At 40.9% G+C, this 14,656-nt stretch overlaps 1 protein-coding gene across 1 annotated transcript in view; it reads left to right on the plus strand.

Annotated features, from left to right (window-relative positions):
• The first annotated feature begins 299 nt into the window (after positions 1 to 299).
• The window catches only part of hhat (hedgehog acyltransferase), a 32,546-nt gene continuing 18,189 nt past the window's right edge, over positions 300 to 14,656 (plus strand). The window contains exons 1-9 of the mRNA XM_012878412.3: positions 300 to 726; positions 2,108 to 2,251; positions 2,345 to 2,409; positions 3,374 to 3,487; positions 3,570 to 3,764; positions 4,565 to 4,777; positions 6,796 to 6,973; positions 7,475 to 7,625; positions 9,889 to 9,924. Coding sequence (XP_012733866.2) covers positions 2,131 to 2,251; positions 2,345 to 2,409; positions 3,374 to 3,487; positions 3,570 to 3,764; positions 4,565 to 4,777; positions 6,796 to 6,973; positions 7,475 to 7,625; positions 9,889 to 9,924 — 1,073 coding nt within the window. The 5' untranslated portion in view covers positions 300 to 726; positions 2,108 to 2,130. The remainder of the gene's footprint in view (positions 727 to 2,107; positions 2,252 to 2,344; positions 2,410 to 3,373; positions 3,488 to 3,569; positions 3,765 to 4,564; positions 4,778 to 6,795; positions 6,974 to 7,474; positions 7,626 to 9,888; positions 9,925 to 14,656) is intronic.

Genomic DNA, 14,656 nt, shown 5'->3' on the forward strand with positions numbered 1-14,656 from the left:
ACAGTGTTAACTGGAATGAAATATTTGGGTTTATACCATTCCAAGCTCCTAGTTTTGATTTGCAAAATAAATGGAATACAGCATCTGAACATGCTACTGCAATAAAATATTACTTTATCTAAGGCTTTTAGACATATTTACCAGGGTTGCCAATAAATGTGACCAGGGCTATAAATGATTTTGAAAAGGTTTCAGACAATATAACCTATAAAAGTAAAAAAAAGTTAATCGGAATAACAAGCAGAATTTTCAAGCAAGTAATCTGGGATATAAAGAATTTATTTCTAATCACTTCCTGTAACGCTTTGTGTCCTCCACACCACGGGGGGCGCTAAAGCTCAGCAAAGTTAATTTACACAGTGAAGCAAGTTCTATTCCGCAGAAGAAGAGACAGTGCTGCGGAATGATCAGCGAGGCTGATTGTTGCTTTAACGCAGAGTATAGTCCACAGGTTACGGCTTGTGAATGGTCAACAGCCCGCTGTCGGTACACGGTAACCTTTAGCAAGCGGAGGCAACATCTACCAACAGCTTCTGGTAGTTTCTGGCTTAAATTAGCAACGTGAAAACGATGCAAACTGACAAATGGTTGCATGCAAACATACAGAGAATCAGAGGTTTAATTAAATGCAATACCACCTGGGTACTGTGAAAATAAACCTTTCGCTTCGGCATGCTGGAGTCATCGAAACCTTCGAGGAAGATCTTTACAGGATTGAATTCCCAGGTAAGGAGGAATTGTTTTCAGGCGTTCTGCTAGTTTAACCACAATAAAAGCCCCATTTGGTTTATTACATTTCCACGTTTAAATAGGATGGAGTATGTTGTTCATTGATTTTTTTTTAATTACATCTCAAATATAGTCAACTCATCCTCTGATGCTTGAAGGCTGACTTTAGTCACATACTTTCTTACTCTGTTTTACACTTTACCTATTATTGGTTTTATGCTTAAATTAGAGAAACCAAACTGACTAAAAATATGTGCTGTTTTTTATTTATAAACAAAAATACAATTAAATATTAATTTAATTGCAATATTTGTATTTTTCTCTATATTTTTTAATGAAGTAGGTTCAGCAAATAGAAATCGTGACTCTGTAGCTGTGCAGTGTAAGGGTTCATTTATATACACTAATACGCAAGGTAATTACTAGGGAAGCTAAGATAACGACATTGTGAACAGGCAATGTATTAAAAGAGTAGAAAAAAGAAATAGGCATCAAATTAACAAAACAATAAATAAATACAAAATGCACTTTAAAAAACAAAATAAAATGAGTTGCTAAACTAAACTGCCTTAAAAAGTAATGGTTTCAGTTTAGATTTTTAACAAAAAACTTTAAAGTTAGTCAAAGTCAAAAACTTTAAAGTTAAAAAGGGTCCTGTCTGGAGCCGTGCTGCATCTTGTGTTTTTCACCCACCACTTTGGGATGATGTCCCGCCACCTGATAGCCCATGTTTTGTAAGAGCTTAATAGTACAGAAAAAAGGCTTTACTAACATAAATTAAGTCGCAGTCTAAATTCTTCAACGTTTCTTACAAGGAATGTCTTTGTGTCAGTCAAACTGTGCTCACACAGGTAAAGAGCAGGCCAGCCCAGTTCCTCCTCGCTTCTTTAACATCTGACCATCTAAATAACGACGACAGAAACCTGCCATCCCAACTTCCTGCTGGTTAATCTGAGCAAACATTGCTTTTAAATCATTTTAAAAAGGGCACAACGGCTAGACGCAAGGCATTAAGAACCAATGTACTGTGCTCTTTTTTGTTTTTATGGGTAAGACTGCTGTGTTGATCTTTTTCTGTCAATTATTAAAACAAATGCAATGAAAAATGTTTTTTTAGATTTAATTTGACGTCTTTAGATCAGTTCATGATCCCTTCATTGGCCTTCTTGGCTGGCAGGTGATCTTGATCCTTTAGCCAACTAGCTGGGACTTGCTGTATATTTTGAAGAAAGATTTGGTTAAACCCAACCATCAGAGATTTAATCATGCAGATTGTAGTGGGGTATTGTGGAAAATAAAGCACATGTTAACTTTTGGTGATCTGGATAAGCCTTGTATATCAGACTAAATCTGTGTATCTTGACTCCCTGTGTTTTAGAGACATTATAGCAGAGGGACCTGATGTCATCTGATTTCAAGTCCCTGGTGTCACCGCTGCCATGGCCAGAGCTCTTTGTGTACTGGGTGCTCTCGTTGGGCTCTCATCTTTACTCTTTTTACCAGCTGCACAAGTTCTCCAAAGGTAGACAGCAGTCTGTGCGCTGGGTTTGATAAAATACAAATAAGGAAGAATTTAAAGTCAAACGTCACTGTTCTGTCCCTGTTTCTACCTCAGAGCATGAAACGGGGCTGCAGAGAGAGTTCCAGTTGGAAAATGGCCTTTTTAAGGGGTTTAAAAGGGTAAGTTCGCTGCTGACACTAGGAAATACAACTATTCTAAATTATGTTGTGGGATGAAAAACTCAGTGCTTGATTCACAGTGCCTGGAATATCCCTTGATTTTCTTCCTGTGTCGTCACATTACAACTGCAAACATCGATTAACTTGATCTCCCAGACAAATACAAAATAGTACATCATTTTAAATTGAGCGAAAAAGCATTGACTATTTTTTTTTTTACTAATACAAATCTAAGATACATGGCTTGAAAATGTATTCTGACCACCCGTGTCAGTGTTTTGTAAACCTACTTCTCTGCAGTTACACCTGTAGATCTTTTGGTTTATGTCCCTACCAGCTTCACACGTGCGGAGGCTGAAGTCTTGCAAGTTCATCCTAATAGACAACTCAAGCTTGTGCAGATTAAGCGAAGAGCGTCTAAATGTTATTTTTAAAGTCTTTCCACAGACTACACATTTGATTAAGGTCTAAAACTTTGACTAGGCCATTGTAAAACATAAATGTTTTACAAACTGTATGTTCGGGATCTTTGTCCTGCTAGAAAGTGAATCTCTTCTCAGGTGCCAAGTTGTTTGCCACCTTTCTTGTATTCAGCTGACCAACAATATTCCCTCATACATGCCCACGGCATAATGCTGCACACGCAGCATTTTGCATGTAGGCTTAAAAGCTCAGTTCTGATCTCATCTATAAAGAGCATCTATCATTTGCACGTTGGCTTGTGGCAATGAAACAAGTCTACTTATGGTTGTCTTTCGACGATGGCTTTCTTCTAGCCATCGATACATGAATTTAAAAATTCATGTACCTTTTTTTTTTTAATCCTACTTTACAATGATGTGCTACGTTGTTGGTCTAACATAAAATATCAAAATAAAATACATTGAAGTAATGTGACTGCAAGTTCAAGCCGAATGGATACTGTAAAATTTTTTAATTCTTTTGTTGTTGTTTTTTTACAAAGGACCCGTCTGACTTCGAGTGGAGTTTCTGGACCGAGTGGGCCAAAAAGTCTTTACTGTGGACTCTAGTTGGTCATGGCGTCTTATCCAGGCTGAGCACCATCTTTCACCCCAGGGTGAGGGGATCCTACAGCTCACTTAAGGCAATCATCTACACATAGATACATGTGCATTGCTTTTATGTTTTTGTCTCGACAGCTTAAGGTGCTTGTGCTCACAGTATACGACTTCATGGCTGCCAGCAGCGTGTTGGGCTTTAAAGGCGTGGGTGTGCTGCTTCTACATCTGTCTGTCGCCTTCTCAGTGGCCCAGCTGCGAAAGCCTCCTCTGGCATGGATCGCTAACCTTCTGCTGCTCTCCACAATTCACATTCAGCCACTGCAGGACATCCAGGTGAGCCGTCTTACCTGCATCGTAACTTTTTCATGAGGATTAAGGCAGGATTAGCCGGCACAGGATAAATTAAATCTAGGGTAAAATGTAAAGTTGAAAACTTGGTATAGGCTGAGTGAACGTCTCTTTTGTGGCTTATCAACTTTAAAAAAATAAGCCAAATTGGGTTCAAACATAAAGCAAAAACTTGGTAAAAAAATATTGTGGCTCACTTTTTACAGTCCGCAGATAAAATGTTCCATAAACCTTTTTTATTCACTTGATTCAGTAGATCCAACTCACTGGATGTTATTCTCCAAAATAACACTAGAGGGCAGGAGATGCATAGAAGATACTGATCCGTTGGGCTTGTGCTCTTCATTTTGCTCAATCTAAACGGCTCAATACATTTTAGTTGAATTTCTTTGAGCATCCTTCCCCGTTTATAACGAAGACTTATTCAGTCAAACTGCTTAATTCAAAATGATATGGGGTTTTTATTGCTGGAAACGCATCTCACTGCAATATCGCAACGAGCAAGCCATTCTACAGGGAAAATGTTTCTGATTTAATAATGAAGAAAAGAGTTGGCTGTTGAAGTTGGGCAAACCAATACGGATCTAGATAAAGTTTAGCTCTGCGTCACAAATACTTACAAATACAGCGGAGTTTTGTGTTCAGCATAGATTTGTAATCACATCTCTTAACCTGTGAGCTTCCCCCTTTTGAAAAGCACAGACAACGAATCTACCATACGGATGTCATTTTTGGTTTCCTGTGAATGCGGCAGAAATAATTGTTCCAACTGTTTTCTCACTCAGAGGGGCTGGTACAGCACAGAGGAGGAGTACTACCTGCTACTCTTCAGCGTTGCCGTCTGTGGCCTGCGATTCATCAGCTTCAGCCTGGAGCACTGCTGGAGCCCTTTAGATCGCGGTCCAGCCGTGCAGCTCTTTTGGCTGTTTTCATACACCTTCTATCATCCCTTTTTCTACAATGGACCCATTATCACTTTCAAAGCCTACGCCGAGCAGGTGAGGGGAAAATTGCCTCTTCTGCTGTTGCAACGAAGGCTGAGTCTTTTTTGTTTGTTTGTTTGTTTGTTTCTGTTCCAGTTGAGCCATGTCTCAGCTCTTTATTTAGTGAACCTTCTGATCTCTAACATGATCTTTAGAGATAAATCTTGCATTGATAAGCATAGATATGATGTGATCCAAAGTCATTTCTATCATGTGAGCTTTTTTTTAAATTTAATTTGTTTTACTTACTTAAATTACAACCACGTACTTGAATGTATTTTATTAGCATTTTCGTGATTGACCAACACACAGATCAAATGGTGCCTTATTGTTAGAGGTACATAGCCACATTATATGCTTATAAAAAAAAGACCAGAAAACGTTTGACCATAATAAAGTAAAACTATATGCACCGAGCCTCCATCTTGATAGTGATTTGATAGCCCTTTTTGAGACTAGATAGAATCCAGCGCAGGGCACGATGAACAGATATAAAAAGATGTGGCGCCATCTAATGACAGTATTGCGAACTATCATAATGCTGGTTTACTTATTTAATAACGCAGTACAAAATAATGCTTGTCCCAGGCTGACCCTCTGCAATCCCTCCCAGTAGCTCTGCCTGATCGAAGATCAACCGTTATTAATTAAATAAACCGATCTGACAGCAACTTTAAGAGCCTCATACCAGAACATTTACTCACATCAATCAACTCTGCGGTCACATCTGAGCAATCTGCAGGTTTAGCGTCCTCTTCAGTGAACACCAACGTTCATACTGTGTTTCCAGCGACATTAGAGTCTTTTCCCTCTTGGAATAATTTTATTTTAAAAAATTTGCGTTTTATTTTTTCACTGGATCTCGGACCTTCATTGTTTCGCTGGGAGATGCTAACAGCCGTTAGCCGCTTCCTTGTTTTATCCCCTGCTGTACATGCGCTGTACGTACCGTCTCTGTTATTAGAAATAAACACAAAAGGCTTTATTTACTTACAAATTGAGCAAAAACAAAGCATAAAGCGCCAAAATGATAACTAATACGTCAGCAGGACGTGATATTCTTCCATAAAACCTTTGTTTGCAACCAGTAAGGTACTGATATAAATAAAAAAAGTCAAATAACGTGGCTATACACCCTGCTTTATTCTAATACCCCTAAATAATAATAAATAAGAAAAAACGTGTAGCCAGTTGCCTGATGACAACACATAAATTGGACTTGTTGACTTACTTGCAAAATGCTTTATGGAAATCTAATACTCCTCATCATCCTGAACTCACCATTCCTACTGTGAAAAATGGTGATGGCAGCATCATGTTGCGGGAATGAATGCTTACAAACTGCTTACATTCCAAATGTCCATGAGGTCTTTGAAAGAAAAGCAGTACAACAAAACCAATAAACAGCAACTAAAATGTAACCAAACAGTTGAGAAGTTTTGTTGTGGTGGAGCTAAAGGATCTCTTAGAGGAGCCCACTGCCACTGCTGCTCCTCCTCTCCCCAGCTAGGAGCCTGTAAAGAGGGCATCTGCTGTTGACCATTACAGCTTCACTCAATGTGCCCCTCTCCTCCACAGTTTTTAGTGAGTTCGGCCCTTTTTTCTTCCAGATTGTCCAGCCCCCACCTTTTTATTTGGGAAAGCGCAGCCACAACACACAGCGGCATGAACGAGGCCACTGGCCACCTCGGGGTGATGCAATGTGTGCTACATCTCACACTTCACAGGACCTCAACCTCTCCAGGAAGTGCAGACAGCTCCGCCTCTTCTTGTAGAGTTTGTGTGTTCTGGGAGCCGTCCGGGTTGTCAGCCATACTGACTCCTTGGTATTTTTAGCAGTCGATGTGGGGAGGGTGATGGACAGACAGCTTAGCCCAGGTTTACTGAAATCCACAACCATCTTCCTATCTTTAGTGGCGTTCACTAAAACACCTGATGTTTGTAGTTGGAAGGTGCCAAAACCTTAAGAACGTGCGTCTCATATGTTTAACCTGCACTCCTTTAGTATCAGCTTGCTCTTGCTCCCCTGGCAGATGCAGAAGTCCACTGAGGAGAGCAAGGGGGGGGAATCTGCTCTTGGCTACACGCTGGTCAGATCAGGACGGGTCTTGCTGTGGTGGTGCCTGGCAGAATACATGATCCATGTCATGTACATGCACTCCATTCACTCTAATGAGACTTACATGGAAATCCTCCCTCCCTGGGCCTTGGGTAAGCCTCTATGCTCGGTCGGCTTGTTGTGTTTAACTCTAGCTAAAAAAACAAGGTGTTACATTCAACACTTTCCTCCCACTGAAGACGTGTGTTAAACATTATATTTAGATCACTACTGCAGAAGACTTGGCAGCTTCTAGATGATGTTGCTTTGACACATTTGCCCATTATTTATCATTCATAATCCTATTTATCTGATGCGGGCGGCTTTGCTTTGACAGTCAGTCATCAGCCCATTCATTCAGAGCAGTTTTTACCTTCGGTTGTCTTGTCATAACCAGGAAGGGGATGTTAAATATTAATTTCTACTCATTCATCATCAATATTTTAGCAGCTTTTAAACTGAGTGAATCTAGTTATGTTTCTTACTAGTTAAAAGTACAGCTGTTAGTCCCCACTGTTGCTCCTCTGTCGTCATGGATAGATTTTTTTAATGGTGGACTATTCTTTGTCGTCTATGTAAAATGATTTCAGCGTCATCTCTGCTTTCTGTCCCAGGTGGTCTGGCCCTGGCTCTCGTCCAGTTCTTCTACGTAAAGTATCTGGTACTCTTTGGATTCCCATCCATGCTCGCGACTTTGGATGGATTGGTTCCTCCGAAGCTTCCTCGCTGCGTCAGCATAATGTACAGTTTCACCGGCATGTGGAGGTAAGGTCACTCGTGAGTTGAGTAACGCGGCATCTTCAGTGAGATTGCCTACCTTTTAAGGAGTGGAAAACCTGGGACCGTTGAGATGGAAAAAAGGTGACTCCGGCGCAAAACGCTTTTCAAGTGATTGCTCTGCCTCACCAATCAGGTCTGGACTGGCCTGAGAAAATGGTCTCATCTGGAGTCATTACCTACCGGAGAACAACAGGTCACCTTCACATCAGCAGAAGTGTTTCTCTCTGTCTGCTTCACACTATAATGGTTCGCTTACTGGGATCAGTTCACTAATCTTTCAATATTAAAGGAGCTATAAGTAAGATATTTACTGTAAAATCAACCTAAATCGTTCTCATTCTTCACCTGGGATGGAAGCAACATTCCCTATAAACAATCGGTCCTCTCCATCAACAATGTCTGAGTCACGTTTTTTCTCCTTTCAAACCTAGAGGTACGGTTCGGAACTACTTTGGTTCAGTGTGTAGCCCTTGTTTACTTCCTGGTTCCTCAGCCAATCATATGAGATTTCCCAGGGTTCCCAACACAGAGCGACGACGTCGTAGCATTTGGTATATTATCTTGGCAAAAGAGCACCAGCCTGCAAACATGGAAGCCAGTAAGAGAAGCGGACCAGAAATAGAACAGAATACAGCGTCATGTACTTGTACTGTGTAAGTAAAATTTCACAACAGCAACACACTGTTTAAAAACAGCATGTTAGATTGTTGTGATTGGCAAGTCGTTGTACCGATTTGAGCCACAAGGTATTACTTATAGCTCCTTTAAATCAGCATTTGTCAAATTACGAATAAAACCATGTCTTTCAAAAAAAAGACGGAAGATCTAAGTTACAAGCCTTTAAATTTAAAGAGGGAATCCATTACAAAAAAAACAACAAATTCTGCCTTTTGAAGAGTGGTGACATATCCAGTTAGACTTGTCGATGCTTGCTAAGGGACATTTAGCCACAGATTACTGGTGGTGTATGCATGTGTACATTTGAGTCTCCTTTTGCAATTGAGAGATTGTAAACAAAAATTCTAACTCAGTTCTTCACAGATCTTCGTAGACATGCGTTGTAGAATCAGCCCACCATGCAAAAAGTCCTGCTCAACCGTGTCGTCAAAAGCTCAAAATGAAAATGTCATCCCTGACCTCAGTGATGAGAAATTCTTATAGCAGCTGGATGTCAAGTTACAACGCCTTCACGTTTACCTCACAAATAGCGGCTATTATCAAGAAATGTAGCAGCAGAATATCAGCAGTATTTGTAGCACAAAAGTGAAAATGCCTGAAAAGATCATGCCTGATTTATGCTGAAGGGGTCACAATTGCTTAAGTTAATAGAGAGACAACAAGTGGTGCTTCTTACACGTGAGATACAAACGCATATTTCTGCATATTTAAAGACAGCTGGCTCTGAATTAAATATTTTAGTACATTCTGGCATATGGAATGTTTTTTGTGACTTGGCACAATTTGTGTTTACTGTCTCACCACTGTTTAACTGAGGAAGAACCCCTTCATGTCGATTCATGTCTGTTAACTTGATTTTACACTATCTGCTTCAGGTTTTCTCAGCTTATTGTCTAAGCAGGCGCTGACTGAGCTCACGTTGCAGGATTACGCTCTTAAATTCTGACAGTTACTGAGTGTGAAGTTGGCTAAATAAAGAATAAAGCTTCCTATAATCCCCCATAAAGCTGTCAGGCGTGCGTCTTTTAAAACGCAGCTAAATTTAAACCTCGTTTTATACATTAGAAACCCTCAAAATCTAACAGTTGAGCTGTATTTTTTGCCTGATAGTTACTTGCTTAGAGCAATAAGTACATTTAGCCCAGTTGGTTTGCTCACCTTGCAGATGCGCATACGTTGTTGCTCCTGAATGTAATTAAGCAAGAGTAATGCTTCCTTTACTCTGAGCTCATAAAGCGGAGACGGAAAGCAGCGCGTTCGGCTTTGCATGATAAAATGCCCTCGCTGCAGCAGAAGGAACCGATGTGCTGACGCTGGCGCACTCCAGTCCAGCTCTTATATGCTGAGCTGGTCAGCGGCGACGACATTGACGGAATGCATAAAGCTGTCGATGAACCAGTTTAAATTTATAGACGCCGCCAGACCTAATCTTTGTTTTGACAAGGAGGCCTCCGCCGTCAGCCGGCTACATACAGCACAGGGTTCAGGTGTTTCATCCTTTTTTTTTATTTTTATGTAAATCTGAAATGACTGAAATATCCATTTGTGGTTTTTTTTTTTTTTTTCTCAGGCACTTTGATGAGGGGCTGTATCGATGGCTCATCAGGTAAGAGGCCCTTCATCAACGCTGGACCCACTAATTCACATGTTAATGCTCGCTAAAGACGTGAAACGGTATCCAAACCAAAACGTCTCTGTCTGCTTTCATTGCGTTATGATTGCCAACAACTTTGCCTTGTATTTATTACCCGCTGCACACTCTAAAGAGCTTGTTTCCTGTGGGACACCGAACTTGGCAGCAGAACAGCCTTTTGAAAAAGCGTGGCGTTCTCCCGCTGCCCGCTCGCACGTTTCATCACAATGGAGCCGGATGCTGTGTTCGCACGCGGGCTTTGCTTTCTCATGTTTATGAAGCTGCGTGGCGGTGAATGTTTCTCCTGTTGCCTTCCTGCTCCCGCGCCGCGAAGAGACGCTGCCTTGTTTAATATGCGCGCATGTAATTGGAGGGTTTTTGTGTTTTTTCGCACACCTACTTTGGACGACAACACACATTATTAGTCTCCTTTCTTTTAATGATGCACACTCGGCTGGGCGCAGCCTGCCGGGAGTTTATGGTCTGCTTGTTAGACGCGCGTTTCCGCATTAAAGCAACTCCACTACTGCACGGTTGTCAAAGAACGCAAAAAAAAAAAGTCTCAAATGTTCATTACGTTCACTGTTATTTGCTGTTTTTCCCCTTGTCTGTGTTTGACACATACAGTGAAACTCCCACACATCTGCTTTTCACATGTAACAAAGCCTAACAGACTTATTAAAGTAGCTCCAATTTATCCGCTTAAGATCGCTGGATTTAAATTGCAAATACGAGTTTTCCATTTTAAGCAGAGCACGCTGGAAATGGTTTTCTTCTGCCTAATGGCATCACTTGCAATTATCCTTCTGCAGATGCGGGATGATACCCGTGACACAATGCCCCGACGGTTCCTCGCGCCAAAGTGCTTTTAAAGACGCTTTAATACAGTTCCAAAAAACCCCACCGATATTGTCTGAAGAGGGCTGGATGAGCGTGTAGGTGTTAAATGATGTGCTCTGAATGAGTCACTGACACCTCGTCTCCCTGGGCAGCTAAGTGGCTCGTTCTTTGCCATTCCATTATGCTTTCCATGCCTGTGTGCCACAGGGCTCAGGCTCAGCGTTCAGCTGAAAAGAAAAAAAAATGATCCTCAGAGGTGATTGATTGAGTTATTGCATCGACAGAAGAGGACGGTCATTTGATCCCGGTAAATATTTCTCGTAAATATATACGTCTGAGCGCAAGTTTAGTTGGTTAAGTGGTCGACTTCTAGGATTGGTTCTGATTACGTTTCAAGATAAACAGATCACTCAAGAGGAACACGATTTGTTCATTGATTTTTAGGTGAAAAGCGAATCCTGCACTGATTACCAGACCAATATGAATAGACCCCCACAGTTTTTATTTTTCTGCCCATGAACTGAGATCATACTGGTCCTACCTGTTTCTAAGCCTAACCTCTCACTCTCTGGTTCTTGGGACTGGGCAATGCCACTGCTGGAAAACAGTCGTGAGAAGGCGAACAGCTCAGTGGTTGTCTTTATTACTGTTTGACATTCCAGCTACACTGAATTTATTTAATCTTCGTGCTACTATTAACGCATAAAATGTGAAGATACAAAGTGGAAAATGTTGTTTATGGTGTTATTCAACGATTCTAGCATCTGACATGGTTAAATAATTTTAGTCCAGTTTTAAGGGTCTTTGCCTTATGTGAACAAAAACCATCAAATACCTGAGAGGTCCATAGTCATGTTTCTTCTTGCTGAAAGTTTTGTTCTTCCAAAAACCACAAGTTAAAACTAAATGTAGTCAAAAAGTAAGAAATCACAGTAGAAATATAATCTCTGTTTCTGTGTGTTTGTTGGCTAGTTGTAGATGATTGGTAAAAAAGTTGTAATGTAATCATCCACATGACCTTTCTATATTTTGGGGGGGATTAAGTTACAAGAAAGTCAGTGCATCACAGAACTATGGGCCACAATCGCATAACTGATAACCACTCAGTTTGTATTATACAATACAAAATACTGTTGTGCAGGCCAATGGTAACCCCTGAAAGTCAAAGGAAGATTTTTCTTCGCTTCACACATCAAAATCTAACCAGTCTTTTTCTGACTTACAACATAAAAAAAATCTTTTCCTCTTTTTTTGGAGAACTAAGCCATGCTGCCTTCCCTCAGGGTGTTCAGATCTATTAATCAGATGTAGCTGTGGTCTCCTTAAAGAACAATGCACGTCCAACTATGGAGAAGCTGAGGTTTATGGGTCAGGTGTCTCTGACCCATTTTTATTTTATTTTTTTTGTAGGTTACAATCTGTGAAATATCACAGTCTCACAGCACGAACCTCCTTTCTGTCAGAACGCTAAGCAACTTCATGGAGACCAACTTAAAAAAAGTTGCTGAGAAATATGTATAAACCACCCAAAGTTATGACTATATGAAGGAATATGATTATTCAACAGATAGTGCCATATAAGTTACTGTGACTGGGAAATCAGTCTAGCTCAATCATTTTAAACAATGTTTGTTGCTGGCAACGTTTGACATAGAAAATAAACAAATGAAAAATGTGACCCCCTGCACTGACTACTGAAACGTCATATTCTCACTTAACGTTCATGCTGATGTATGTTACAGTATGTTAGTCGGATATTGGTATTTAGTAGCCTCGTGAGACCATCCTGATCTCGCAAGCTTTCAAGGTTTCACTCGCAGATCAGTCTGGCTACTCTCCGTTAAAGAAAATTTGGAGCCGTTCACCAAACGAACGTCCAATCAGCGTTGGCTTTGAGGCGGGTTGAGGTGTGACGCAACGAGAAGCGCGACAGTTCAGTCTAAACAACATGGCGGCTTCAGCCGATGAAACTAGCGTTAGCGTGGCTATCGAGCAAGTTTTATCGGAATTACAGAGTATTTCTTTGCTGAGCTAACGAGCGTTTACCTGCAGCAGCAAGAGTAGCTTGGCTTGTGGTTGTGTTTTCGTCGTCGCTCGTAACAGAGCGACGACGAAGCATGTTGACGAGTACGTCATATGCTTCGTTGATCTGATTGGTTTATTTGGCCCGTCTATCACCAACATAGGCCAATCAGCTAACCAGTATTTTCGCCCCTTCCCAAAATTACTTCAACGGAAGGTTTCCAGATGGATATGCGAAGCAAATCTATCTGGCGGCGTCAGGTTAGGTATTTAGTAGTGTGAACTGAAACCTCATACCTTCATGAACATATTGAACATTCCCAAACACAATGGTGAAAATGGTGCACAAACATCTTGTAGCTTTCACAGTTTTAACAGCAAATGCTCGAGTGCCACCTCACCTCATTGGTCAGGTTTCTCCGTTTAGTCTGACGGTGTTAACTGAAGCTCTAATCTTCAGAAATGGTGGCATGTTCTTGCTCAGCACACCACTTCACCTTTAACTTGACACTATTTACTAGGATCAGGTCTTGTTTAAAAAAGATGTCAGTCCTACTTTGTTAAGTATGCAGTGACATTTCTGGGGGTAACCTTCCTCCCTTATAAAGCCCAGTTTACCAGTTCAGAGCCTGATGACGCTGCGAGGACAGGAGTGTGGTTGCATAGCTGTCCACAATGAGAAACTGCAGGGGTTGCCTTCTACAAAAAAATAATGGTTCCAGAATAAAATCAACATGCGTAATAGGATGTGCGACTTATTCAGGTTTAATTTCAATCAGATGCGGATCAGTCATGCAAGATTTTATCAGCCCATTTCAGATATTAATGCAGGGGTGTCTAAAGTGTGGCTCGGGGGCCTGTTACGGTCTTGTAGACTGATTTCTGGGTGGCCCCCTGCCATGATTTAAGAATGATGAAAGATGATTTGATCCGCCAGTACAGGCGGTTGATGCAGGTAGATACTTTGAGTACTGAAAAGTTAAACCTCTGTTACAATGGTAAATCTGAGAGTACGACACAAAATATTCCCATTTAATAATCACACTTTGTTAAATATGACCTCATGTAGTTCTGTGAAAAGGTGTTTGCACACTTACAGACTTCTTCTTTTTGCCTATTTGTCACACTTTAATGATTCATATTTTAATAATGGATAAAGGTAACCTGAGCAAATAAAAAAATCTGTTTTCGAACACTTTTTCACTCAAGGCCAGATTGTTTTGGTTAGCCTGGATAGCTTTCCACCCCATTAAAGTCCCAGTGTGTAATATTTTCACACTGGCGCACCATCTAGTGATGCGCTAAATGAATTAGAAATGCCTTTGCCGTAATAGCTACTACAGTTTTTGGCACTTTTGTCAAGACCACTTGTTTTTTCCTAAAGTCGCTTGTAAAGTCTGAGTCACGTTTTTTGTGCTCGTTTCTGAATGTGCTTATTTGGGGTCTAATATAAGCGACTATATAAAAGAGACCCGTCCAGTCTTGCTGCTGTACGTACAGACAGGGAACAGGGCGGCCGATATCCTTCCACGTACTGTACATACATACTCTTCGTCTCTCTCTCTCTCTCTCCCTGAGAGGGAGAGGCGAACAAAACGACCAATTTCTGCCAGGAGGACAGAATAGTTGCTGGACTGCACTGTCCTGTTTCTAACATAACAGCAAAAATAAACTTCACTGTTAAAGTAAATTAACTTGCCTGTCCAGCAGAAAGCCTGCAACCTCCCCATCTGTTCAGAGTCTGCGCTCCCTCAGAATGATCTCCTCTCCACCTGGTAATAATAGCTGCACCAATATAGACTCTCGTTTTTCCCCCAGTTATTACTTCTTTTTCTTTTCTTTT

The sequence above is a fragment of the Fundulus heteroclitus genome, chromosome 22, assembly GCF_011125445.2.
Source record: "Fundulus heteroclitus isolate FHET01 chromosome 22, MU-UCD_Fhet_4.1, whole genome shotgun sequence".
In the NCBI taxonomy this organism is placed as follows: Eukaryota; Metazoa; Chordata; class Actinopteri; order Cyprinodontiformes; family Fundulidae; genus Fundulus; species Fundulus heteroclitus.